This window comes from Leptonychotes weddellii, chromosome 1 (assembly GCF_054177405.1).
Source record: "Leptonychotes weddellii isolate Sample4059 chromosome 1, ASM5417740v2, whole genome shotgun sequence".
Lineage (NCBI taxonomy): Eukaryota > Metazoa > Chordata > Mammalia > Carnivora > Phocidae > Leptonychotes > Leptonychotes weddellii.
In genome coordinates this window covers 66,496,702-66,522,405 of record NC_138369.1, presented here as the reverse complement: position 1 = coordinate 66,522,405, position 25,704 = coordinate 66,496,702, and the positions used below count along the sequence as shown (strand labels likewise).

Here is a 25,704-nt window from a genome sequence, read left to right as displayed (position 1 = left end):
ATCCCTGGCTTGATGTGAGAGACCCAGTCCTGGGCCTATAACTCTCCTTTTGTGTGTAATCAACATTTCTCCAGTGTGGCCTGTTGAGTCTTCCTTGAAATGGAAGTGTTGGCAGCCCATTCTCATGTGCCAGGGCTCCTGCAGGGGAGTGGAGCTTCCTCCGTAGCACGTCTACTCTTTGAAATTATTTCATCGTCTACTTATGTACTGGTTTTCTCTCCCACTGGCATATAAGTACCCTGAGAATAGGGACTTCGCGAGTCTCATTTACTTCTGTATTTCCAGTGCCTATGACAAACTCAGCATGATGTAGGCACTCAATAGATGTTGAATTCCATTGATAATAAATAAAATTAGAAGCAGTGGGGAAAACAAACTGGATTAGAACTCGTTCATGCCCAAAGATTGTGGTAGGTCCAAGTTATCTATCACAGGGCAGAGGCTAAGGGGCAGATGGAGGAGAAGATAGCATAATGTTGGCTGAGCATGTCCTCACAGGTAAGAAAGGAAGAATGACAATTTCAGTAGGCATCCTCATCCATTCCATTTTTATTTTTAGGAGCGTTCTCCTCTGAGCACTCCAAGTGATGCGGGGGTGCCCGCCCCATCTGTCCTGCTGCCTCTTTCCTGCTGTCCGTTGCTGCCCTGCTTTTTGGCATGGGATAAGATGATTCAAGCCCAACATTTGGGTTGGTTTTGCCACCTGATGAGGTGGCCTCTTGGTGTCTGCCAAGGTGACTATTTTCTTATCAATTATTAAGGTCACTTCTTGGCCTCAAGTTGAACTGGTTTTGAATTTCAAATACTGGTGTTTCACCACTTGTCATATACACCAGTGAAATGATAAATCCTATAAGTACAAGGCATAGCACAATTTACAGAGGATTTACAAATACAGTATTTCCTGGCTTCATATAACTTTACTGTGTAGGTAGGACAGGAGAGCGCAATGCCTTTTTCTTTAGGGTTTAACTTCTAAAATAAGTGTGTGAGGTAAAAATTGTATAGGGCTAAAATGACCCTGAATCATCCAAACTGTGTTTGTTCCAGTTACCCTCGCTGCCTAGCAAACCATTACAAATCTTAGAGATAGAAAACAACTTTTCCAAGGGCGCCTGGATGGCTCAGTCATTAAGCGTCTGCCTTCGGCTCAGGTCATGGTCCCAGGATCCTGGGATCAAGCCCCGCATCGGGCTCCCTGCTCGGCGAGGAGCCTTCTTCTCCCTCTCCCACTCCCCCTGCTTGGGTTCCCTCTCCTGCTGTGTCTCTCTCTGTCAAATACATAAATAAAATCTTTAAAAAAAAAAAATAGAAAACAACTTTTCCTTTTTGCTCACAGATTCTGTGGGTACAAAAATCCAGGTGGGGCACAGCGGAGATGGCTTGTCTGTGCTCCGTCCGTGCTCTGGTGCCTCAGCTGAGAAGCTTCGGCATCTGCCGTGTCTCCACGTCTGGGAAGTGTCTTCAGCAATGCGCCTGGTAGTCAGTGCTGCCCGTTGACTGACACCTCAGCCGGGGCTGTTGAGCAGAACACGGACCTGTGGCTTCTTGCTGGGGCTGTGCTTCCTCACAGAATGGCAGTCTCGGCGTTATCAGACTTATTACGGGGTGGCTCAGTGGTCCACAAGCTAGCGTTGCAGAAAGCAAAGTGGAAGACATGTGGCCTCTTATTTCCTAGCCTTGGAAGCTCCATGAAGTCCCTTCTGTCAGATTCTATTGATTAAGGTAGTCACAGACCCACCCAGGTGCAAGGGGGAGGGGACATAGCCCCTCCTCCCTCTGGGACAGAGCCCGGGTCACTTTAGAAGAGCTGCTGGGAAGGGAGATGTCACCGTGGCCACCTTGGGTTTTGTTTTGAACCACAGGCTCTTTCTTTAGTTAATTGCCAGATGGCGTAAGTGAATTGTTTTTAGGACCCTGTTGTAGGGAAAACATGCATCTTTTAGACTACCAAGGCTCATGGCTCACCTTGAAAAACAGGGGGGAATCAAGAGAGACCAAGAGAACTGTGGATTCCCACCACTAATCTTGCACTTGAGGACATCACTCACGGAGTTAACTGGCAGGTCAGCATCTGCCACCAACCCTCCTTTAAGCTGCTGTGAGCGTCTTCTTCCTTCCCAGGTAATGAGGAAAAATGAAGTGCACTTAGGGTGTAATAATGCGTATGACAGCAGAGAGGGAAAGAATTTACCAGAAGGCCCAAGTGAGACCCCAGCTCCGCCAGCTATCTCAAAACAGACAGGCAGCTCATCTCCCAGGGAGTGGCCTCCAGTTCCGGCCCCCTGCCCTCCCCTGACTTGTGTCAGATTATACAATGATTATCTTACTGATTTTCGGCCACCGAATGAATTTTTTTTTTTTTTTTACTAAATGTGGGTTCTATTGTTTGATGCTCTCATCCTTGTGCTTCCCCATGCTCTTTGCCAGGATAGTTATTTATTCCTTTTGGGGTGAGCTATTCTTGTGCATGGTCAGGGTGCTGAACTCCCACTGACTTCTACTGCAGTTCTCTTTGGCCTCAGTTTAGAAGTTGTCTGTGGGCCTTTAATTACACCCTTGGGCAAAGGAGAAAGAGCACTTGAAACATGCATAAATTCTGTACATATTTCCAAGGCTGGCCTGTTTAAAAAATGCTGTCTGTCTATATTCTTTTTTTTTTTTTTTCCTCTTTGAACTTGGACATGGATTTTTTTTTGACGGTATGTCAAGGGAAGGGCAGTCAGAAAATATGTACGGGTATTTACTCAAAAGTTACTTAGTGAATCCGTCACAGTGCGTTCACTGGTTTTCGTATGCTATACCATATTCTGAAATGAGAGGTGTCTTACTATGTTTACATAGTATATACTATACGTTTATATGCCTTGCTGTACACAAGTGGTAGGCAGTTGGTGCCCCTCTCTGGCCATTTTATTTTCATTGTTTACAAATTAGATTAAAACTTTACTAATTTGTTCCTCTTTAAAATTTAAACACAACACTGCGCAATGTGCTGAATTTTGTTCAAGTCCGCATAAATAAATACTTGCAATGACTTTTTAAAGTAGCAAATTTCATGGATTTTAGGGAGATCTGTAGAACGGTGGAAGGGTTTTTCATTGTTGGCTGGTTGAGCAGAGTTGTGAGGTCTTGAAGTCCTTCCAGTCTCTTTCTTAGCCACATTTCCTTGGGTTACCACCAGCCGTGCCTCTGCTATCTATTGTAGAGGAAGGGCTGGATTATCACTGATCACAGTGATCACAGAATCCCCGGGTCCTACTAATCCCTGTCTCTTTCAGCCCCTCCCCTCCTGGATGTTTTGAATAAAAGCTGCATGGAAGTGAAGTAGGCTGATTCAGCTTCCTCCCGGTCCCTGCTCCTTGCATTACCAGCAATGCAGTGACCAGGAAGCTAGAAAAGAACATGAATGATGCCCAAACTGGCCATTATCCCTGAACAACAAAAGGTTGGTTGTACGCCCGTGGAAAAGAGAAATGTGTGTCCTTCAGAGCGGGCTCACAGTCTTGGTGAGATGGAGTGATGTGGTGTGGTTGCTGCCGTTCCTGTTGATGGTTTGCAGCCCCTCCACCTGAGGCTGGGAATCAGGTGGCCTGGGTTCATATATCCTGGCCACCCCTCACTGAAACCTAGTTTCATCTTCTGTAGAATGAGGATAATCACATCAGAGTGTTACAGTTATTTTGAGGGATAAACACTACAGTGTATATACCCAATGTTTCTTTAGTGAGAAGAGCACTTGTCTAGTACCTCTGTGTGCCGGCCACATATTTGAACTCCATTAATGTTCACAACAGCTCTTGAAGGAGGCACTGTCACCGCTCACATTTTCCAGGTGAGGCATAGCTCCTGGGCCAGGTCATTGGGCCCCAGCTTCTTTCCCTTTCTCTTTCCCTTTATAGACGTGATTCTCCACCTGCAATGTGAGCCACATTCGGTTCAAATGATAATTGGGGCTATTAACGTTCATCTTTGAAATTCTCTGATTCATTACTTCCTGCAAGTATGGCAAGGAAGCATTTTGGTCATGTTTCATCGAATTCTAAACATAAAAGTTCATATTGCAGTCCGTTTAAGGTTAGGATAAAACGATGCCGATTGTTTTCTGCAAAAAGTAGCCTCATTAAGAACTTGTATTTACTTTTTCTTATTGAAGTCAGTTTTACAGTTGGAGTTGAGAATTCAAGTGCCTTATCAGAAGGGCCAGGCAGGGAAGTGAATGATGCAGGCTAATTTGGGATAATAGGGAAGGGTGGGGAGTATGACCAAGATAACAGCTATCTTCTCATTGATTGCTGCCCTGGGTGAGTGGAGTTCAAGCTTTAGCATGGATCAGACTCCCCAGGATGGCCTGTTAACCCATAGATTGCTGTGCCCCCCCATCCCAACTGGAGTTTCAGGTTGGGGAGGTCTGGGGTGGAGCCTGAGAATCTGCATGTCTAACCAGCTCCCAGGTGATGCTCCCAGGCTGCCACATTTTGAGAGTTCCTGCCTGGTGAGAATGTGGGACTAACACTACCAGGTTTTCCAGTATTTCAAGTGAATCTCTCTCTTCCTTGGGGACTATGACTTTTTCAAGGTCTTTTCTGGTCCTTCAGACACTTCCCTACCGAAAAACACTCAGACCATACAACGATTGGTCAAGAAAAACACTAGGGAGAAACGTCAAGTCAATCTCTTCTGTAACTGAAATCTCCTACTTTTTAAATGTTGGCAACACATTTAAAAGTTTTTAAGTCTGTGCCGCCTACCCCTGTCTCAGCCAAAAATAAACATGTCTTTTGGCTCAATTCAGCTTACAGATGAGCAGTTTGCAACTTCTGCTTTAGATGCTAAGGAGACACAATGGATGAGAGTAAAAGATTTAAATTTTTAAAAAATTTCTGTGAGTAAAACTATTATGGAAAACTTTTGCAGAATAAAAGAAAAGCTAGTCCAGAAACCTGCAGCACGTACTTGGCTTTTATAACCTGAGACAGAAATCCATAAACTATATAGTTAAAATGAACAGTACACCATTCCCTCGCTTAGGCACATGCATCCTGGGAGTTGTGGTCCCTAAGTGAGCCTATCAGCTAGTGACAGGCATGGCTCGTGTGAGAGATCCTAGCGGGGCAGCGTCCTTTTCATCCTCACCTTGCTGTACCTCTGGTACTTCCCAGACTCTCCTCCAAGCTCCACCAACAACCAGCTTCCTGGCTTTCCTGATCTCACTTTATTTTTGGTTTCAGCTTCCCCTGCACCTTTTGCCACTTCCATACGCATTGTGAAAGCTTCTGTGTACCCTTCCAGTTAGACTAATAATAGTCATAATGACAACAGCTCGTATTTGTGAGCATTTATACTGTTTAGGCTCTCCACTTGTGTTTGCTCCTTTAATCTTCGTAACAACCCCCATGACAGGGAAAACGTTACTATCCCCATTTTAAAGGTAAGTAAACAAGGCACACAGAGGTGTGGCTTGTCTAAGATCACATAATTAATAACAGGAAGAGGCCTTTAATCCAGACTAGCCAGGGCAGGACTGAAGCCCGAAACCACTAGACTACCTCTGCGGTAAGGCTTTGACCCCTCATTTTTCCTGTAGGACCTGGACCAGTGAGGAGGCCGAGCCCACTGCAGCCCACAGAATCATCCCCACTTTCCCTCTATCTCCAAGTGAACGTCTGGCTCGTCAAATGTTTATCTCAGTAGAAATACGATGATGCACCACGTGAGACCAGGCTCACTGCTCTTTGAAATGTCTGGAGTCGCCTCATGGGACTCATGCAGGATTTATTTGATCGAAAGCTTTACTTGGTTTGGCCTTTTAATAATAATCATTTTGGTTTGTAGCTGAGCTAGTAGTCAACAAAAAATTTCAGGCGTCATTGCATTTGGGACCCACTAGACCAGGCCTACCCAATAAAAAATAGAATATGAGCCACAAATACCAGTTAGATATAAAACTTAAAATTTTCTAGTAGCCACATTTTTAAGAAAGTTAAAAGGAACAAGTGAAGTTAATTTCAAGAATACGTTACTAACTCACTCTCCAAAATATTATCAATTTCAACAATTAATATAAAACCAGGGAGAGATTTTACATTATGTTTCACACCTAGTCTTCAAAATTCGCGGTTACTTTTACACCTACAGCCCCTCCCAGTTTGGACCAAACACATTTCGGTACTCAGTCGCCACATGTCGCTGGTGGCTATGGTATTAGCCAGAACAGCATTGTACCAAAGAGATGTGGAATCACACGCGGTGAGAAAACCCTGAAATGCCTAGTGCAAACAGGAGAGGAGCCACAGAGGAGAAGAGAATTAGGAAAGCATCTGGATACAGTTATAAAGAAGTGATTTTGGGGGACACCTGGGTGGCTCAGTCAGTTAAGCGTCCAACTCTTGATTTGGCTCAGGTCATGATCTTGAGGTCATTTGAGATCGAGCCCTGCATCGGGCTCCACGCTCAGTGGGGAGTCTGTTTGAGAATCTCCCTCTCCCTCTGCCCTTCCCCCTGCTCACGCTCTCTCATTCTCTCTTTCTAGAATAAATAAACCTGTTTTTTTTTTTTTCTTTTTTAAAAAGAAGTGATTCTGGAGGAAGATAATGAGAAACTTTGGGGAAATTTTGCTAATTGGTGGAAAGTCTAGTTGGCAAAAAAAATACATATATTTGCTCCTCACTGATTTATTTAGGAAAGTTGATTTTTATTCGAAGCTAGGGGAAAAAACTGCACATACCACAGTTGAGGACATCAGATCATGAGAGAGAACTTCAGAAAGAATAATTTGAGGACCAGCGTTATTCCATTTGAGTGACTTAAGCTTCTTGACTTCTAGACAGACCCTCTCAGTTTTCTAGATCAGATGAGCATGATGAGTGTTTAAAATCCTATTTCTTCTTTTTCCTTCTGGTAAGAACATGCACCTTCAGCTCTTGTGGTGCTCGCTTTGGGGTCGGATGGTACAAATAAAGCATTGGCTTTCTAGGCCTTGTTTTGGTAGTGGGGGGGGAAAAACCCTGCAGAGATAAGAGCCAGGGAGACTGGAGGATGTGATTATGAGTAAAACTTCTTTGGATATGTAATGCCAACAGCACAAACTGTTTTCATTCCCCGTGTTAGTTAATGGCTAATCTAGAGATTGCACTGCTGTTTGCTGATAGAGCACAGTTTAAAATATTTTATCATTAATGTGACAGGGAGTTGGATAAAGAAAATGAAGCGTGATTATAAAATGCTAATTATCGTCCTCAAGTGCATATTGGGCACTCTCAAATATTTGCAGCGTAATTTGCTTTATTTATTATTTTGGTTTGGTTATAAATGTTAATTCAATTGCAGATGGTATGTTGGCAATTTACAGAGCTATAAAGTTATTGGAAATCCTAATATTTCCTACCAAAATGTTCTGTTGGTGATGGATGAGCTAAATTAAAAAGCCCCTGCTCTTTAGAGTTAAATACATTAATTGGCAAGTAGGCTGCAGGGATTTCCAGACCCGTGCTGGCTACGTTAACTCCTTAAAGGAGTTGAGGACATGATGTGTAATTTAGAATGGGCATTTTCTCCATGAGAAAAGGTGGCAGGAGAGAGGTCTCTTTTTTTCTACCACCCTGCTAATGTTTCTCAAGGCTGAGATTTTCTTCATGTTCTGGTTCGTAGGTCTAGGCACACGCTTGAAGCCACATTTTTGCTGTACTACACCAGTGGTTTCAGAGACTGTGATGTTGACAGCTGAGGGGTATTTGTGTATGACGGTGTATACATGTCTGTCCGTGAGTGAGAGCAAGAAACGGAGATGGTGTTTTCTCCAACCTTACAGGTGCCTTAAAAATATACTCCTGTGTGGGGCGCCTGGGTGGCTCAGTTGTTGAGCAACTGCCTTCGGCTCGGGTCATGGTCCCAGAGTCCTGGGATTGAGCCCCGCGTCGGGCTCCCCGCTCCACGGGAGGCCTGCTTCTCCGTCTCCCACCCCCCCTGCTTGTGTTCCCTCTCTCGCTGTGTCTCTCTCTGTCAAATAAATAAAATCTAAAAAAAAAAAAAAATATATATATACTCCTGTGTGAGGCCAGTGGTTGCCAAACTGACTGCTCACAGGCTACATCTGGTTTGCCACCTGTTTGTGTAGAGCCGAAAGCAAAGAATAATCTTTACATTTTAAAGCTTGGGAAAAAAATTTTTTAAAAATAAGATATTTTAGGTCGCATGAAAATTCTATGAAATTCAAATTCAGTATTTGTGAATAAAGTTTTCTCAAAACACAAGCAGGCCCATTCACTTATGAATTGTCTGTGGCTGCTTCCACCCTGCTGTGGCAGAAACCGTATGAAGAAACTAGGCAGAAACTAGCCTAAAAAGTTTACATCTGGCCCTTTGCAGAAGGAGTCTGCCAATCTCTGGATCAGACTACCTAAGGTGTAATTTATAAAACAAATCCTTAACCTCTGTGTGTGGGTTTGTTTTTGTTTTTGTTTTTGTTTTTTTAACTCTCTACAAAATTTATGGGAACATAAGCAATTTGGGGAACAAATAGGTTCAAAACACAACTCTTCATTTTTGAGAGGTGAGAAAGAGATTATAAATACCAGCACTGGTTTCCTCCTTTTGTGGTGATGTTGATCATTCAAAGAAGTGATACTGTATTACTAATGTAAATAATTGTGTGCTTCACATACAGCAATATGCTCAAAGCATTCTCCTTGCCCCCCAAATAAGGATAAAAGTAAAGATTGTTTTCTTTTATTGTCAAACTAAAAGCATAAACTAAGCCATGTTGCTGGATCATTCTGTGTTAACAATTAAGGATCGTACATGGAAGCACAGTACTCTTCAGAAAATACGGCTACCTTATAGAACTCGTTTGGAAAAATGTCATTCTTTACTAAGAAATACTGTGCTTAATTAATTCTTGCTCCTAGGAAGTCAACTTGGGGCACTCATTATGGCCGTAATTGGTGGTATAAATTCTGAGACCCCGGAGGAAAACACATTGCATGGTTAGTGGTCTCTGGCCCTTTGGGTGAGCGTGCAGAGGGGCCAGCCCCATCTCAGCGAGTGACAGCTTCTGGTTTTGATGGCTTCGGGTCTGGCCACACTGATATTAGGTTTAAAGGCTAGTAGTGAGCAGTAAGAAAAGAAATGCAATGACTTGTCCCGGTGTTTTGCATTAAACAGTGTGAGACAACCTTCTGACTTGGAAAAATGTGTTTCTTTGAACTCCGGTTTTTCGTATTAAATTATATTCATTATACGGCCCATCTGGAATATCCTGCCAGGCCAAAAATCATCTTACAGACATTAGCAAAAGGAAGTTAAATGTAATTTTTTTTAATTGTATACTTTTCATCTCCATTTATTTTTTTCCCTTTTATTGGAGAAACCAGACGGAAAGGAAGGCAGGAACCTCTCCCTCACTCCCATTCTCTTTGGGAACGGAGGCAGAGCATCCCTGGCACTGTACCGCTCATCCACTGACTGGAGGTGATGATGGGGCTGTCTAGATTCCGGGGATAATTGCGGGAAAGGTCAGGAGTTCAACTTGAAGCGCACACCAGATCGGGGTGATGGGGTTTGGAGAGTAAGTGCGGCGTGGTGGCTGACTTTGGGCCCGCACTGATGCGGGTGGTCACCGATATATTTGACGGTGTGGAAGTGCAACTCTCAAACATCACACGTGATGTGGTCCATTTATGTGGACTGGTATGGGCTGTGGTTTTGCTGGGAGTTGTTTGCTGGATTTGGACTCCGTCTGAAAAGGACCCATATTTGGGAGACTTCTGGCTCTCTTCGTCTCTTTGCTTCTTACCAAACCAGACACGTCCCGCAAAATGTACAGACCTGAGGCTCATAGTGGGGACATAGGAATGTGTGTTTCCTTGTTCGGACACATGGAAATCTCAACTGTTAGCTCTAGAAGGTAGAGAGAGAACTTCAAATGTGTGAAATGGAACTGTAAGGACGGTTCAGTAGTTTGCTCCAGACGGCCCAAAGCCAGATTAAAGGCAGAGCGTAAACTCGCCCACCACCCTTTGGACTTGCACTTGGGTGCTTGTCTTTTTAGCTATCTGCCGTTCTGGTTGAGGATATTGGACAAACTGAGTCATTTCCCCATCAACCTTCCACCCATCTGTATGAGCAGATATTTACCGAAAGCTGGGTAGGGCACTGGATTTGGTCGGAGGATACAAAAGCTAAAGAGTGATGACGAGTCTCCAAGCTTAATAAGCTACATCAGAACAATGCTAGTCATTATCTGTATATACTCTACCACTCATCTGGAGATTCACCCAAAGGAATTCCAAGTTGCTGTTGAAGGAATATTTTAAATTCTGATAAGGGTGAGTTACTTTTTGGTAGCATACTAACATATCTAGTACCTGTGGTCATTTCTTTTTTTTTAAGATTTATTTATTTATTTGAGAGAGAGAGCAAGGGGAGGGGCGGGGGAGAGAGAGAGAGAGAGAGCGAGAGGAGCAGACTCCCCACTGAGTGTGGAACCCAACGCCAGGCTCAATCCCATGACCCCGAGATCATGACCTGAGCTGAAACCAAGAATCGGACACCCAACTGACTGAGCCACCCAAGCACCCCTGCCTGTGGTCATTTTTTGATGTAGGCCTTTGGGGATCAAAAGGGAGGAGAAGCATTAGGGCTTATTTTGAATTTCTAGTAATGAGTCTTCGTATCCTATGTATGATTTCATTGCAGTCAGGTGCCAGTCACAGGTTAGTAATTTTACTACCTAAATATATTTTCATTGCCATGAGTATTTTTTTTTTAGGACAGTGTCTTCAAGCATACCTAGAGATGATCTCATCTGATTTATGTTGCTTTTTACCACATACCTGAGAAGTGGAGGGCAGAGGGCGGAGGAATGCGGGGGTGATCGTTGACCACCCCCCACCCCCTCCCGCCCCGTCACTCACACACAATGGGTGCCTTTGTGCCTGGATGCTGGTTTGATGTGCGTGCTGTCATGGACTCCCTCAGCCAAGAGCTTCTTTAAGGAAGCTGGCTCTGTCCTACCCTCGCTCATGTTTGACACGGTAATAGACACACATTACAAACGTAAATAGCAACTCTAGGTTTCCTCTTCCTTCGCAGTGTGTTAGAAGCTACTTCCACTAAATGGGTTACTTTGGCTTTAAATAATAGACCCCATCACTTCTCTGTTCCTCAGCGTGTGACGCAGTTTCACATACCACTCTCCACTTTCAACAAAGCAGATAAGGTATCAACACAATTAAAAGTGAAAAATAATCTGTCTGCTTTGCCGGTAGTGAATGCTTACAGAACACACACTGATACAATAGATTTTAAATAATTTATGTCCGGCACTTTTTTTTTTTTTCTTCAATCTGTAAATGAGGACACCTAATGCGGAATGGCCGGCATGATACTCTATCCTTCCCCTATTAAGATAACAAGATGAGGGGGCAATGATTCAGATCAGCGTATTTTTGGAGCACAGCGCGGATAAAAATTAAACATTAAAAGAGATGATGCTCTGAAATACTTTGGATAAGCAAGCTCATAAAAGCCATTAGGAAACCTGAAATTACAAATTAATTCAGAATCTCCTTCTGAGGGACTCCTAAAAGCCCTTCCCGTTTTCTTGGCAGGATTCAAACATTACTTTTGTGTCACTGCCTGGTGTTTTCACAAGGTCCGTTCTGATGCCCACTAAGGTGTAATGTTCAGTCCCGATGTGTCGCTTGCAGCCGTCTTTGGTCTGAACCAAGTAAACTTTAGGTGATGTTAAAAACAAATAGGAATTAGTATGAGATACATTAGGTCTTCCCCCGCATAGATACATTAACTCTCAGATTACCAGGATCATGCAATTCATGGCTGCTTTTGCAGCCCTGAAGGGGTGTTTGGTCCAATCCTGAAGAATTTATCCAGCTTCTGTAACTCCTGTTGGCAGTAAAGGGCATTGCCTCCACAGATCCCTGAGGTCTAGGGACAGTGCTGTCCCACGGAAACAAAACTGCTAAATTGTTTACAAAACGTCATTCAGTCCTTTGGTGGTTAAATGTAGCTTGATCATGATTGATGGAAGCCCAACTCTTTTTCCTACACCTGCCTGTGGCCATCTCCTAATTATTCATTTGAGAAAACTCTGGATAAAAATACCAATCCTGAAAACATGTGTGTTCCAAGGAAGAAGGCCAACCATGTCCAAGGGAATTTTTACTTCTGTTTGATCTAAGGAAAATAATTCCCAAATTCCATGCACAGGCCGATGCTTAGGAAAAGCAAGTTCTTTCAGATGGGTTCAACATAAGCACACCCTCCTAAATTCTCTTTTCTTGTCCTTTTGAAGAAACTGAAGAGGGTAAGTAAAGTTCCAGGGGATGATCATCTGAAGAAAGCAAAAATAGGAGGAAGCACCCCCAAAACTCCCACATGAGCCTCACTGGCCTGGGGGGCCAGATCTGACCCCCCCATCTTCCAGAGCAGGGTACAACATCAGGGACTGCTGTCCATTAGCAAACCCATCCTGGGCAGCAGAGCTTTGTGAAGCCAAATGGGAAGTAGCCACTGAGGAGAGAAATATAATTTTGATACAGGAAATAGAAGAAGAACATAGAGCTTTTCACTCAAGATACATGTTTCTTCTGTCTAAAGCCAGCAATTTTGGAAAATGAAGCTAAGAGTTTAAAAATAAGAGCTCCTTTTGGGAAAATAAAACAGGTCCCGCAACATCCATTAGGCGGCCTTTAATTGAAAACTGGAGAACAATCTAACTAATTGGCAGGTACCTCTTTTATTGCGGGGCCTGTTTTTCCCCTCTCTCCAGTGTAATCAAAAGACTGCTCCTCTTTTTTATCAACCAAAGTCAGGTATGAAATGGAAACGCAGAGAAATAACACTTAAAAATTGTGTGTATTCTGCCCAATTTTCTCTTATAAAATAGGCACAGAAAGTACAGAAGTTAAGGTCCTCAACACAGCAGTAGCTCCAGAAGTGGATTTTTATATAGCACAGTGCTGAGGTGGAGGCTGTGTAACGTGCTTAATTGCAGACAAGTTCGTGTTGTTTAAAAGAATTTTTACCTTTTACGTTGGGGACCTATTTAATTTCAAATCCAGGCACTGTGCTGACATTATATAGCAACTTTAATTTTAAAGATCAAGAAAGAGGAGCTATGGGTGAAATTTGAGCGTATTTCTTGCTAATTTGGAAAAAGAAAGAAGGGAGGTTGGGATAAATTACGAAGTTAGAATTGCTGTCTGAATTATGATATTGGAGTTTACTATTGAAAATATGACTTCCTCCTTCCTTTTCCTTATACTTAAAGAATTTTGGTGGTGGTTGTATTTGTTGAAGTTAGGGTTCTCTGCTCATCTTTTTCTCCCCTTCCTTCCCCACTGAATCTCCATATGATATTTAAAAAGCAAAATAACTTGCAACATGTTACTTTTTAATTATAAAAGTTGCATATGCTCCATCACAAAGATGATTAAGATACCGCCCTCCAAGGATTCCTGCTTCCAGGAAGAAAGAGGTGCAAGGATCGATGTTGTACCAAGAATGTTACAACAGAGTGTGTGCTGGTATGATGGTGTGTGATTCACAGGTGCCTGGAGCTATATTGGAGCATGAGTGGGCATGAACAAGGCAGGGAAAGGACTTTTGAGGCCTAGGGAGCAGCATGTGTAAAGGTACAGAGGTGAAAGAGAACACTGTAGGTTTGGGGGACCTGGCTAAGTGTGGGTACACAGAAGGCTCACATTGAGGGCCGGCGGGCTCTAAACGATTTTGCTGATGACGTCATTGTTTAGATGCTGTGGGTTTGGGCTAATACAGCATGTCAGGTCATTGCCTGAAGTCACCACGGCTTTTCCATACAAGGACAGAGTGCATTTTGAGAGGTGGAACTTCAGCAGTATTTTCTCAATAAACTGTGAGTGAGATTTTTGCACTGTCTGAGCAGTGTCTGTGGTGAGGAGAAGCAGAAGGCTGCATCTGATAAATGCCCATTATTTTATAGTTGTGAGACTCCTGAAGACCTAACTGTAAATGCCTGACCAGCTTCCCTCCTGCTCCCACATCCTCTGTGATTTCTTCCTTTTCAATTCGGATTCAGGATGTAACCACCTATAACATAAGCAAGAGAGATTCCAGTGAGAAAATCCCAGAATGGCCCTGGATATTAAATTTCCTTGGAAAAAGGGCAACAAATTGTGGACAAGCGTTTTTTGGTTTTTTTTCTTTTCTAATTGAGGTCCTTCTTAGCATTATGAAAGAATATAAGTGCATGATGATTATTGGGTTCTGTGAAAGGCTTTTGAATTATGTGATAGGCAGAGTTGTCATGGTGATGTACGTTGTCATCAGCGTGTCATGACAGAGCTAAGACCTGGCTTTGTTGATGGTGAAATGTTGCATACCAAACTTCTAAAAGAGATTTAAAAATTTATGCTCCTCTGCAAAGGGTGTAAGCATATTTGAGCATGTTTTGGCTCTGTCTCCTTCTGCTTGCCCCAACGCCCCCCCCCTTTCAGTCCAGATGAGATTTGGTAATTCACAAAGCACCTGGGGTCTGCTAACTCCTGGGCTGTAGCTGAGGAGCCATTTTGGTGCATTTTCTCAGTAAAATATTTGAGAACTAGAAAACTTAAAATGCATTGGCTTCTTGCCCAGTTATATTTAGAGTAATCCTGATAATAAATCGGTAACTATGGGTTTCACCGTGGAAGGGGACAAAATAACTGACCCAAGTAATCTAGAAAACAGATGTCTTTAGTTGGTTTAAAGTGAATTCTCTTTTTTATTTTAAGACCAGATTTAAAGAAAGCTATGTGGAGCTCAGTGAAATCATCCATTTCAGACTTTTTTGCTTTCTTAAGATTTTTTTCTCCCTACCATATCTCAACTCAAAATCTTGAGAAGAGGGGCAGTGGTCCCCAAGGTACAGTATTGATAATATTTAACCTGCTGTACAGAAATGCTCTGGGTAACAGATGTACTGCTTGACCTCAGATTCTTCACCTTCTTTCTAATTCACTCTTTATGTCAATGGCTTCCAAGTGGGGGTCAGAGACATCTCGGAGGTATATGAATGAGCTTCTGGGCACCCTCCTGAACTTGCACCTAAATATATATGCTATTTGGGAGGACACTGTATCCAATTGTGAAAAAGTTCTTCATATTCTTCCTGGTCCTCCCAGCCCCCTCCAAAGTCTCTTACCCATGTGGGAAACAAAGCCCAATAGTGAAACATAAAATGCTTCCCGAATGGTGTTCCTTTCTGGCTCTTCCTAGAGTGGTGGACTTGCTCGGAAGCACCCCAAAGAGATCCTGGCGTAAGTGTGACTGTGGTAGACTTCTATAATTCTGTCTTATTTACAGTCTTAAAACTAGCTTGGAGGTCAACCAGAGAAGGAGATTACCCAAAACTTCCACGTCCTCACAAAACATTAACACTTTGGAAACCTTTAGATAGAGAATAGATGGGATTCTAGAGCCAGGCTGGCTCCTTAATTGGCAGGACCCAATACAAAGTGCAAATGCTGGGCTCTTGTTCAAAAGTTATTCAGAATTTCAGGACTGTGAGAGCAGGGCAGTAACCAAGCACGAGGCCCTTCCGAGAACAGGCCAGCCCTGCCCAGAACAGATCGCTTCACTTGTTGAAAACAGCCAGTTTAACTATCAATGTGGATCTGCCTTATGAAACTCTCTCCCCAAAAATTGTGTTTGGAGGTTATTGGCCCCCAGACCTGTGGATTAGAGTGGAGTTATGATAATTGACCCATAGGATAGCTGATCACTTAAAAAAAATTATTTTATCCAAGGTCATGTTTTTGAAATCTAAAAAGACATGTTTTCACCAAAATTAAAAGACATTTTATCCAACTGATTAATCTCTCCTTACTGTTGGTTTCCAGTTTATATTACCTAGTAGCATTTTTTTCCCTGGATCATATTACTCTAAAATAAAGAACACTGTGAATTGAATTTATGGCTCGGTGCCCTTCTTGGGACACTGAAAACTTTGGAAGTTTAGATCGTGATTTTCTGATGTTGTGAGTTCAGGTTCTCGGTTAAGAACTGCCTGTTCAGGGGTGCCTGGGTGGCTCAGTTATTAAGTGTCTGCCTTCGGCTCAGGTCATGATCTCAGGGTCCTGGGATCGAGCCCCACATCGGGCTCCCTGCTTGGCAGGAAGCCTGCTTCTCCCTCTCCCACTCCCCCTGCTTGTGTTCCCTCTCTCACTGTGTCTCTCTCTGTCAAATAAATAAGTGAAATCGTTAAAAAAAAAAAAAAAATGCCTGTTCATTGGTATTCCTTCCCAGGGAGTTTTAATTAATTGGGGATTAAAAGGATCGAGAGCACTGGCCTCTGGGTCTCTGGAGGTTGAGCTCTCGGGTTCACCTGACAAAGTCCAGGACAATGCCATCATCACCCTCTTCCAGAATGACTGGTTCCCACAGAGGTGATGCTTTTGCTAAATCTGTCATCATTGCCTTTTTAGCACCATCTTTCTAGACCTCTCCCAAGATAAAGGCTTGCCTTGCTAGCCTAGAGAAGAGTAAACGTGCCAAAGAAGCTTCTGGTCCAAGGAAATTGGAAGGAGACAGGCCTAAAATCTATGGTCAAATTCTAAGCGAAGGGACAGGAGACACTTTCCCAGTTAGCAGGCAAGAGGCACCGTGGAATGATGGACCTTCTAGAAACCAGGGTTACTAAACAGCAGAGCACTCGGGCTTCACTACTGTCATTCATTCATCTTTACTCAATTCCCAACAGTGGGATCTTGTTCTGTCAGGATTTTTTTTTTTTTTTTTTTTTTTAAAGAAAAAAATAACTCTAAGCCTCTACCCCTGGGGACAACTCAACTTTCTGGTTTGGAATATGAATCTTAGGTTGTTTTCCTTTCCGTGGCCCCGAGTGCGGCCCCCTCCCTAACTCGCTGAGTGGCCTTTGAGTTACATTCGTGCCCACCCTCCCTGCTCAGGAGGAAACTCTGTTTGTCATCAAAATAGTAGGCTGTTTTTCTACTTTCTCCCTCCCTCTCACCCATTGTCTTTCAGTGGGGTGAAAAGGTCTTCACTTTTCTCTTTCTCCCCCACAAATCTTGCTATTAATAACTTTTCAGACATTGTCACGCATAGACTTCCACTCACTCTGGAGGGTGTTTTTTGTTTGTTTAAGGCAACGTGTTTCCTGGTCTGAAAACCGTGTTTCCCAAAGTAGCCGTGATGGGATTATTCCATGCTCACCTCCCACTGGCAGCATCTTTGCTTCTGGCTGGAAATGGGAATTGCAGCTCTGTGCTGGCCTGGGGCCGCACTTCACCGGGCCCCAGCCCTGCTGGCCCGGGCGAATGACGACCGCGGACAGCTACCTGGTTACCTTCTGAGTGAGATGGAGTGGAAATATTTTCCCTTTCATGACCGAGGGAGAACGACGAAGTAAAACTCCTCACTGCCTCTCTCTTCTTTCACTCTAGAAGGGGAAATTACCCTTTTGAACTTTGCATGGGATAAGAATTAACTCTGCAAAAGCCCAGTGCAAACAGATGTGCTTCCCACATTACTTTTTGGGTGGATTTCTCCTGATCCAGTGCTTTTTATGACTGATAGAGTGCCGAGTGGCCGGGTTGTTGTTGTTGTTGTTTTTAAATAAAAGAAATAAGGTTTTTGGGGGTTTCTTTTTTGGGGGGGTTCTTTAAAGATTTTATTTGAGACAGAGAAAGAGCACAAGCAGGGGGAGCAGCAGGCAGAGGGAGAAGCAGGCTCCCCGCTAAGCAGGGAGCCCGATGTGGGGCATGACCTGAGCCGAAGGCAGATGCCCAGCCAGCTGAGCCACCCAGGCTCCCCAAGAAATAAGTTTTTGCTTAGTGCCTTTCTTCAAACTATCACGACACATGTCACACATGTTGAACCTGATGTAAATGGCTCTAGGCCTAAAAAGCTACTTCCATTCTAAACACTGCACTGTGAATTCTCATAAGTAACTTTATGATTAAATATGAGTCAGCAGATTGCGCTGTTATTTCAGAAATCGAGGATTCTTGGGTTACATTCCTGACCAGACCTGAGGGCAGGTTCAGGGGTATGGGTATTTGTATTCATATCCAAAGCTTACTATCCACTTTAGTATGTGTTAAATCAATGCATGAGGAAATCCGTGATTCAAAGCCTCCTGAACAATCTTGGCAGATTATAATTCTGACCCTAGCCGCCTTCTGCACAGAAGAGTGAGTACTTCCCTAGTAAATGCCCGACATGGCCATCTAGATCCTGCCTAGTCTGATTGTCAGCCTGCTCTCTCAGCTTGCGTCTTGCACACACATAGCCCATCATTTACATCTCTGCCAACCCGGACCACAGCCCCTTCCCTGTATGTCCTCACCTGGGATCTTGGCAAAGCTGAGCTGTTCCTTCAGGGAAAGCTTGCCGTTTGAAGCCTACCTCTTCATTAAAGCTGGAATCTAGCGCCAACTCCCTTCTGACTCCTTTGAATTCTTATGGCCTTTACTCAGTAAATATTTTAAGTGGGCCTACTATGTGCCAGGCACTCTACTGGGCACTTTTTCACTTTCTGCTTCCATTAAAAGTTCTTATCACACTGCGTGGTGGCATCTGCTAGAGTATTCACTTGATTTTATGTTCCTGGTAACATTGAGAAAGAGCAGGAACCATGCTTTCTGTATCTTTGTATGCCTCAGGAGAACCCACCACATCCACTCCAGTTAATTGGCATTGGATGAATGAATCAGTACGGGAATGAGTATATATAGAGATGGCCCTTGGAATCATGAGGTTGTCTACCCACAATAGTCTGTATTGTTCAGAGATTCAGAACAGTGTTCTTTCCTATCCGGGAGCCTTTATTTTAAATACAAAATGTGTATTGGAAGTTTTCCAGAAGAGGGCTTTGGAAAGAGGAGGTTTCATCAATAACAAAAGCTACCATTCACTGGGCACTTGCTATGTGCTGGGCATTGGTTTCATACTTTATATGTGTCCCTTACTTAATTGGGTACACTAGATAATCCCATGAAGTGTAGGTGCTTTCCTTATCCCAAATGAGGAAACGGGCCTTCGCGTAACTCACTTAACGTCCCACAGGTAGTAAGCAGCAGAGTCAGAATTCAGATCCATAGGTACTCGAGCTAACGTCCAGTTCTTAATCGCCAAGCTAGTATCTAAACCAACAAAAAGCACTCTGTTTGGGAGATGGTAGGGAATATTATGTGTGATGACATCTGAAAACCAGAAGTTGAAACATGGTCCACGGAAGGAAAAAAACAAAGTATCAGAATTAGAGAAATGATTTGAGAATGTTAGAGGAGATAAGGTGGCCGAAGTTACCCTCAGATCAAAACATGAAGCAGGGAGGGCAATGAGGCACTTTTCTCTATGTCTTTGATAGATTTGGGACATAGGACTAGTCTACCAAGGTAATTATGAATTTTAGATATTTAGGGACAGGAGAATATTCAGATTTAAAAGAGATGGTTACCTTTCCTTTTGATCTAGGGGTGTGTCTGCAGTGTAGGTAAGAGAGAATTAGGTAGAACAATGGTACCTCGCATCCCCCAGGGGAGACAGAAGTAACCTGAGTAGGCAGTGGGCCTTCTGGGATTAGTGCTAAGACATGTAGCAAATCACTCCAATGCATATGTGGCCTTTGCCACCATAGGAGTATTTTTTTCTTTTCATTTGCTTGGATCCCAGTTCATTGATAGCAAGAGTAGAAGAGCATGAGGTAAGAAAGGTTAGAAAAACTGTGGTCAGAAAACACTGGACTCAGTTTGTGGTGCAGATCTATCTTCTTGATTTAAGTAGCTAGAGTGTTAATTGTGTTTCTCACAAACACAGGAGTCCTGATTTACCACCAAAAGTCATAATTAGAGAACTCAAGATTAACCAACAGAAGTTATGATCAACAACAGAAATCATAGCTAGCCAACACGAATCCATGTTAATGATGCTTAACATGGTTAACCAACAGAAGTCTTGACATGATTACATGTCAAACCAGTGGATCTTCTACTAACTTCTGAGAAATCCGGCTGCTCACTTAAGTACAGACAATATCATCCTCAGGGAAAGCATTACTGTGGAGGAATATTTTATGGAATTAAGGTATAGTACATCCAGGATTCTCACTCTGTCTCGGATTAGAGCTGAGGGCATCATCATTTGTTCATTTAACAACTGTTTATTGACTATCTACCATGTAAATTCCCTGTCCCAGTACTGGGGATATTCAGCTAATATGCACCCATACAGTTTTATGAGGTGTTGAAATACTGAAGTACTTCCCTACCATCTGTCGAATAACCATTGCCTCCAGTCTTTCCCTACCCCCACCCAAGTCCACAGTCTTGGTTCCGGGGAAGGCACCTTAAACACTGCTTCGAGGCCACGTGGGAGCCCAACAACCTGCCCACTTTAGTTCTGGGGAAGCTGGCCTCCTGTCCCTGCTTCTCTGTCAGGGCATCAGCAAGGAAGAAGTCACACTTGCTGGTGGTACTGTGACACGCAGTTGTAGAAATCTGTGATACCCATTTGGCTCCCTAGGACTGTGACTGCTGGCCACAGCCTGGCTTTCCCCCATGTTGCCCATGTATCCTCCGAAGTGAACAGTACTATTTAATATTTTAAATATTATACTTGAATTGGAATAATATAGAAAGATAAGCAAATACCAGGGTTACCTAGAAGAGGAAGCATTTATGTGTGCTGGGATCAGTCAGAGAAGGCTTCCTGGATGAGGTGACATACATCTTAAAGACAGAATTTTTCTGGGTTTACTGGGAAAAGGATGTTTCAGGAAAGTGAGAATAAAACTGTGGGGGTGCCTGGGTGGCTCAGTCAGTTAAGCATCCAACTCTTGATTTCTGCTTGGGTCATAATCTCAGAGTTGTGAGATCAAGCCCTGTGTCCTGCTTGCACTGAGCATGGAGCCTGCTTAAGATTCTCTCTTTCCCGCTCCCTCTGCCCCTCCCCCACGGCCTCCCCCCCCAACAAAAAAGAATAAAGTTGTGGTGTCAGTAACCCTAGACTAGTCCCCTACAAATTGCAGTTTTTGCCCGTACAGGTGGAGGACCTGTTCTTCCTTAGTCTTCAAACACCACCCCTTCCTTGCTCACAGAAACTCCTTCATCCTCACTTTCAAGGCATCCCACCTTGTCACTCTCTGGTGTGATGACACACTTGGAATCCCAGAAATGTACATTTGGAAAGGATCTTGGAAATGAGCCACCCAAGCCCCTCACTGAGAAGACGAGAGAGCTTCACCTCCTTGGGCTGAGTTGCCCAAGGCCACATAGTGGTCACGAGGAGGCTGCAATCCAGCCCCTGCACTTCCTCTCCACAGCTCTTCCTCTCCTGTCTCCTACCTCTTCTCTCTCCCTCTTCACCCCCCAGACTGCTCCTCCCAATGGGACCAAATCCTTCCTTTTACACGCTCAGCTTCTCAGGGCTTTCTCCTCCAGATGTGTCTCTGCCCATCCACTTGCTTAAAGGACTATCACCCTTTGGATGCAGCACTTCTAAAGCCCCTTTTTACGTATGACAAGATTGGGTTGCAGTTTTATTTCTCAAAGCATGAGGCTTCCAATTCTAGGTGGCACAGGTCCATGGCTCTCCATCTCACTGAACCACATAATGAGAAGCAATTTCTCTGAATTCCTCAAAGAGAAAGTCTCAAGTCAGTGCCAATCTGTCTCTAACATTTGCTTAGCTCCCTTTTCAGCGAGAAGTGACAGTCTGGGGTGCTCAGCCCTTAGCAGATCCAGTATCTAGTGAGAGCGAAATAATATCTGATTATTATTTTGCTTGACTTTCCTTTTATTTGTGTTATATTTGCCTTTTAATATTGACAGTTAGTGCTGGTTTTCAAATGAAGCCAGAGATTAAAGGTCTTCCTCCATTTTAAGTAATGTTAAAAATAAAAGGAAGAGTCAACTTAAGTAAAAATACTGAGTTGATAGAATTGAGGTGGCATGGGGCTCCTGTGTCACCCACAGGCACACGTTAGGTCCTCAAAGCCTCAAAGCAGTGGTCTATGAGGAAATAAGGCTTAGATAATAATATCTCACATCTCCTAGGAGGAGGATTTGTAGAATGCAAACCTCTCTTTGGCCTCAAAGGGCTTTTCTGTTTACCCAATCCATGTATAAAAATACCTCCCAGCATATATGTTAGTCAGCAAGTATTCTACCGTGGTGGAAATGATTTACTGAAACTTAGACCTTCTCCTGATATCTAGCCAAAAATCTGATTGGAAAACCAAGAAGACCTATTTAGTTTCTGCCGACACTGTTACTGAAGCAGACTGAGTGGATAACTAATGACATAGAAAGTTCTTTACTTCTCTCTTCTTTCATTTGTATATCATGAGATTGTTTTTCTCCCCGTCTTGGTCACTCACTAAGAATTTGCTGAACTGAATATTTTTGGCTTTTTAATAAATGGAGGAGGTCACCTTTGTCCATACCTCACTGGTTTCACACATGCAGAAAAGACTGGATCTTCCATTGGGTCAGTGTTTCTTGGCAGGAGAGCAGTGCAGTTTCTGTAAATTGAGTTTGTACATCTGGCAGCCAAAAGTGTCCTGTAGGTATATTTTTTGCATGAAAAGATATGTTTGAGGTGACCACTCTGCACAGATTTTCTATTAGAGGCTCGGAGTATTGGTAACCTGTTATTTTAGATTTGGAGCATATCTGTAGCTCCAGAGGTACCAAAATAAACTGTGTTTTCTTGGAAAATGTGTGTGTCTGGGATGTGACAGGAGTTGCAACCTTAAACAAGATTTCCAGGCATTTACAGTTGAACCATGCCAGTAAAAATATGTTTATTTAGACATTAAAATCCTAGGGTGCCCACGTAAACATCCTAAACAACGTGTGTTACATGAGCTTTCTTTGTTAATGTGCTTTAGCTCTAAATGTTTTTAGTTCTGGTTCCTGGAGCGTTAATGCACTACAGGGAAAGTTGAACTCAGATGGTGAGTCTTATGTGCTGTTTAGCACATTCGGTGGCGTGTTTCTTACATCCAAGAGAATTGTTGCTAATGTAGGTAAAAGTCACATCACAGTTGAGAAGGTAAAGCTCCCTGCTCTTAATACTCCTAGCAATATGGAGGTATTTGTCGGGCAATTAGGAGAGAGAAAAGACAGCAGGTATACCCTTCACTCACTGCTCATTCATCTGTGGAGTAACAAGCAGCCCTTGATTATCCATTGTCTGCAAAATCGTGTGGGAGAAATGAGGAGGACAAAGAGGAGAAGGTGGCCACCACGTGCTCATGAGTCTGCAGTCTGCTTTATTTCATCAGCTTTTCACAAAAATTGGGATAAACTGCTGCTTTTGACAAAGTATAATTTTCAGAAAGTTGAGAAGTAACAACTCATTCAAATATTCAGTAAGTACATAGTTGAAGATTTATTGAACTCAAGAATGAGAGAAATAGCAGGATGGCAAAGCTGGTTCAAAGGAGGATTTGAGCAAAATATATAGGTGGCTAGGTAGATTGCTTGGTAGATAACAGTGAAAGGAAGAAAGAATGCTGGGATCAGACTGCAGAGTCAGATACAAAACCGGTTAATGTCCTACAAGGCAATAAAACAATGCCCTTTGGTTATATTTCAGCCAGACAGAAATCTTTGCACCTATCCTTAACAAATAGATTTGTAATTTACCAGCCTTTTACAGTCTTTACGGAGCCTGTGTCCAATCCATCGTAAAGAGTAAGTCAAACAAAGTTACATTTCCCAAGAGTGTCAGATGACTCTTAGGTAAGCTTGTCAAAAAGCTAATGCTGCAGAACAGTGCTGCCCCACAGAACTTTTGGCCATGATGAAGATCTCCCATACATGTGCTGTCCGGTGTGATAGCCACGAGCTATATATGGCTCTTGAGCATTTGAAATGTGGCTAGTGCAACTGAGGAATCGATTTTTAAATTTTATTTCATTTTTATTAATTTTCGTTTCAAAAGCTATTTGGACAGCACCACTCCAATGTGCCATTAAGTGGGCAGGCCTTTTTATGCCTTGTTTCCAGCCTTGGATAATATTTGTCTAAACACTCTGTAAATTAAATCATATTTTAGATGTTGTAATGAGCTAAATATGTGGGGAAGAAGTGGAAAAGACTTTCCTGAGAAGACCTCATTCTTCCCTGAATCTTATCATTTCTTTTGCAGATGTGATGCCTCTTATATTGGGTTTCTTGATAGTGGGCTCACCTGAATTTTTCTGGCCAGAAAGGGAGCTGCTTATGAAGTTAAGCTGTTTGGAGGGAACCCAGCTCTGCATGATGTTCTCCAAGTGAATTAGCTTGGTACTCATTTTTCCTTCAGCAAGATAATAATGGTCATGTCTAGTTTTGATTAAAAGGGGCTTTCTGATTTGAAACAAAGGGAGAGCTGACTATTAATATTTCACAAGGATTTTAAGGCTCAAATAAGTTAATTTTTCTGCTGCCATCACTTCATGACTCAGACGGAGCAATCAATGCAATGATAAGGCTGGTTTTGATTTCTCATGAAACTTGGTAGTTCTACTTAGTCTTCTCATCTTCTTGCTTGCTTGCAGGGCTTTTTCCGCAGAAGTATTCAGAAGAACATGATTTACACTTGTCACCGAGATAAGAACTGTGTTATTAATAAAGTCACCAGGAATCGATGCCAATACTGTCGACTCCAGAAGTGCTTTGAAGTGGGAATGTCCAAAGAATGTAAGTGGAGGCTCAAAAAACTTTTTTTCTGTCTTTGTCTAATCTATAAATATGATTTGCTCAGCTTCCAAAATCAAGTCGCAGAGGACAGAGTTCATGGAACTCAGACGTGACACTCAGGATAGATTGCCAAGGCTAGGTGTAAACAGAAGGGGTAGGAAAACAGAAGAACTGCGGGGGTTTTCAGATAAAACTGGAGTGGCAGTTGGGGAAAAGGCAGGAGCTGTGTGTTGTGGATGGCGGGTCTGTATTCCAGAGTGGTACTAACTCCCCGGGGGCTTCAGGGCCACCAGGATCTCAGGTATATCACACAGCCACTTAGAGACTCCATTTCCCCATCCTGACAGTGGGAACAAGAAGTTTTGCCTGTATCAGTGGGAACAAAATGAGACGAGAGGCATGGGTATTAATGGTAGTAATAATCAGCCCTTTTTCAGAGGGAAGGGGGGCATAAAACTTCTGTTGTGGGAGGAATATTTAGAAACTCGGTGCATTGGCATTTTTCCAAACTTGATTTAGGCTTTTTTCCTCCCAGCCACCCCCTCCTCCAAATAATTATACATTTTTTAATGCAAAAGAGAACATTTTAGTAAATTAAAAATTAGAGGTCCGTAAACATCTGATAATGGGGACTTGAAATATACATCATTTAATAAAGACAGTATGTACACTACAAAAAACTTCATTACTTACATTTCTCTCTTTGGTGCTTTCACATGGAGGGGACATGAAAGTGACAAGAAATGGCTTGGCTTGGGCAGGCCTAAGGAAGACGTAGGGTTGTGTGCCAGGTGAAGCACTTAATGTGATTGCTGCTGCTTCATTCAGCCCATGACTTGGGGATTTGGTGAAGGCAGACGGTGAGTGAGGCACTGGGCTCGTGGTGTAAGGGGGCGCTGGGGATGCCTGAGACATGGCCCCTGCCCTCTAAGAGTATGAGACAAAAAGCCAGGTACCAGGGAACCTGGATGGCTCAGTCAAGGAATTGACTCTTGATTTAGGCTCAGGTCAT

General features: G+C 43.1%; 1 protein-coding gene across 6 annotated transcripts in view; it reads left to right on the top strand.

Annotated features, from left to right (window-relative positions):
- RARB (retinoic acid receptor beta) overlaps nt 1–25,704 on the top strand; it is a 703,788-nt gene that overhangs the window by 580,710 nt on the left and 97,374 nt on the right. For 5 of the 6 annotated variants that reach the window (XM_081825597.1, XM_081825600.1, XM_081825618.1 and 2 more), the window contains one exon: nt 24,551–24,692. In XM_081825597.1, coding sequence (XP_081681723.1) covers nt 24,551–24,692 — 142 coding nt within the window. Of the gene's footprint in view, nt 1–2,945; nt 3,449–24,550; nt 24,693–25,704 lie in introns of those variants that run through there. The other variant, XM_081825606.1, reaches the window with a different exon arrangement.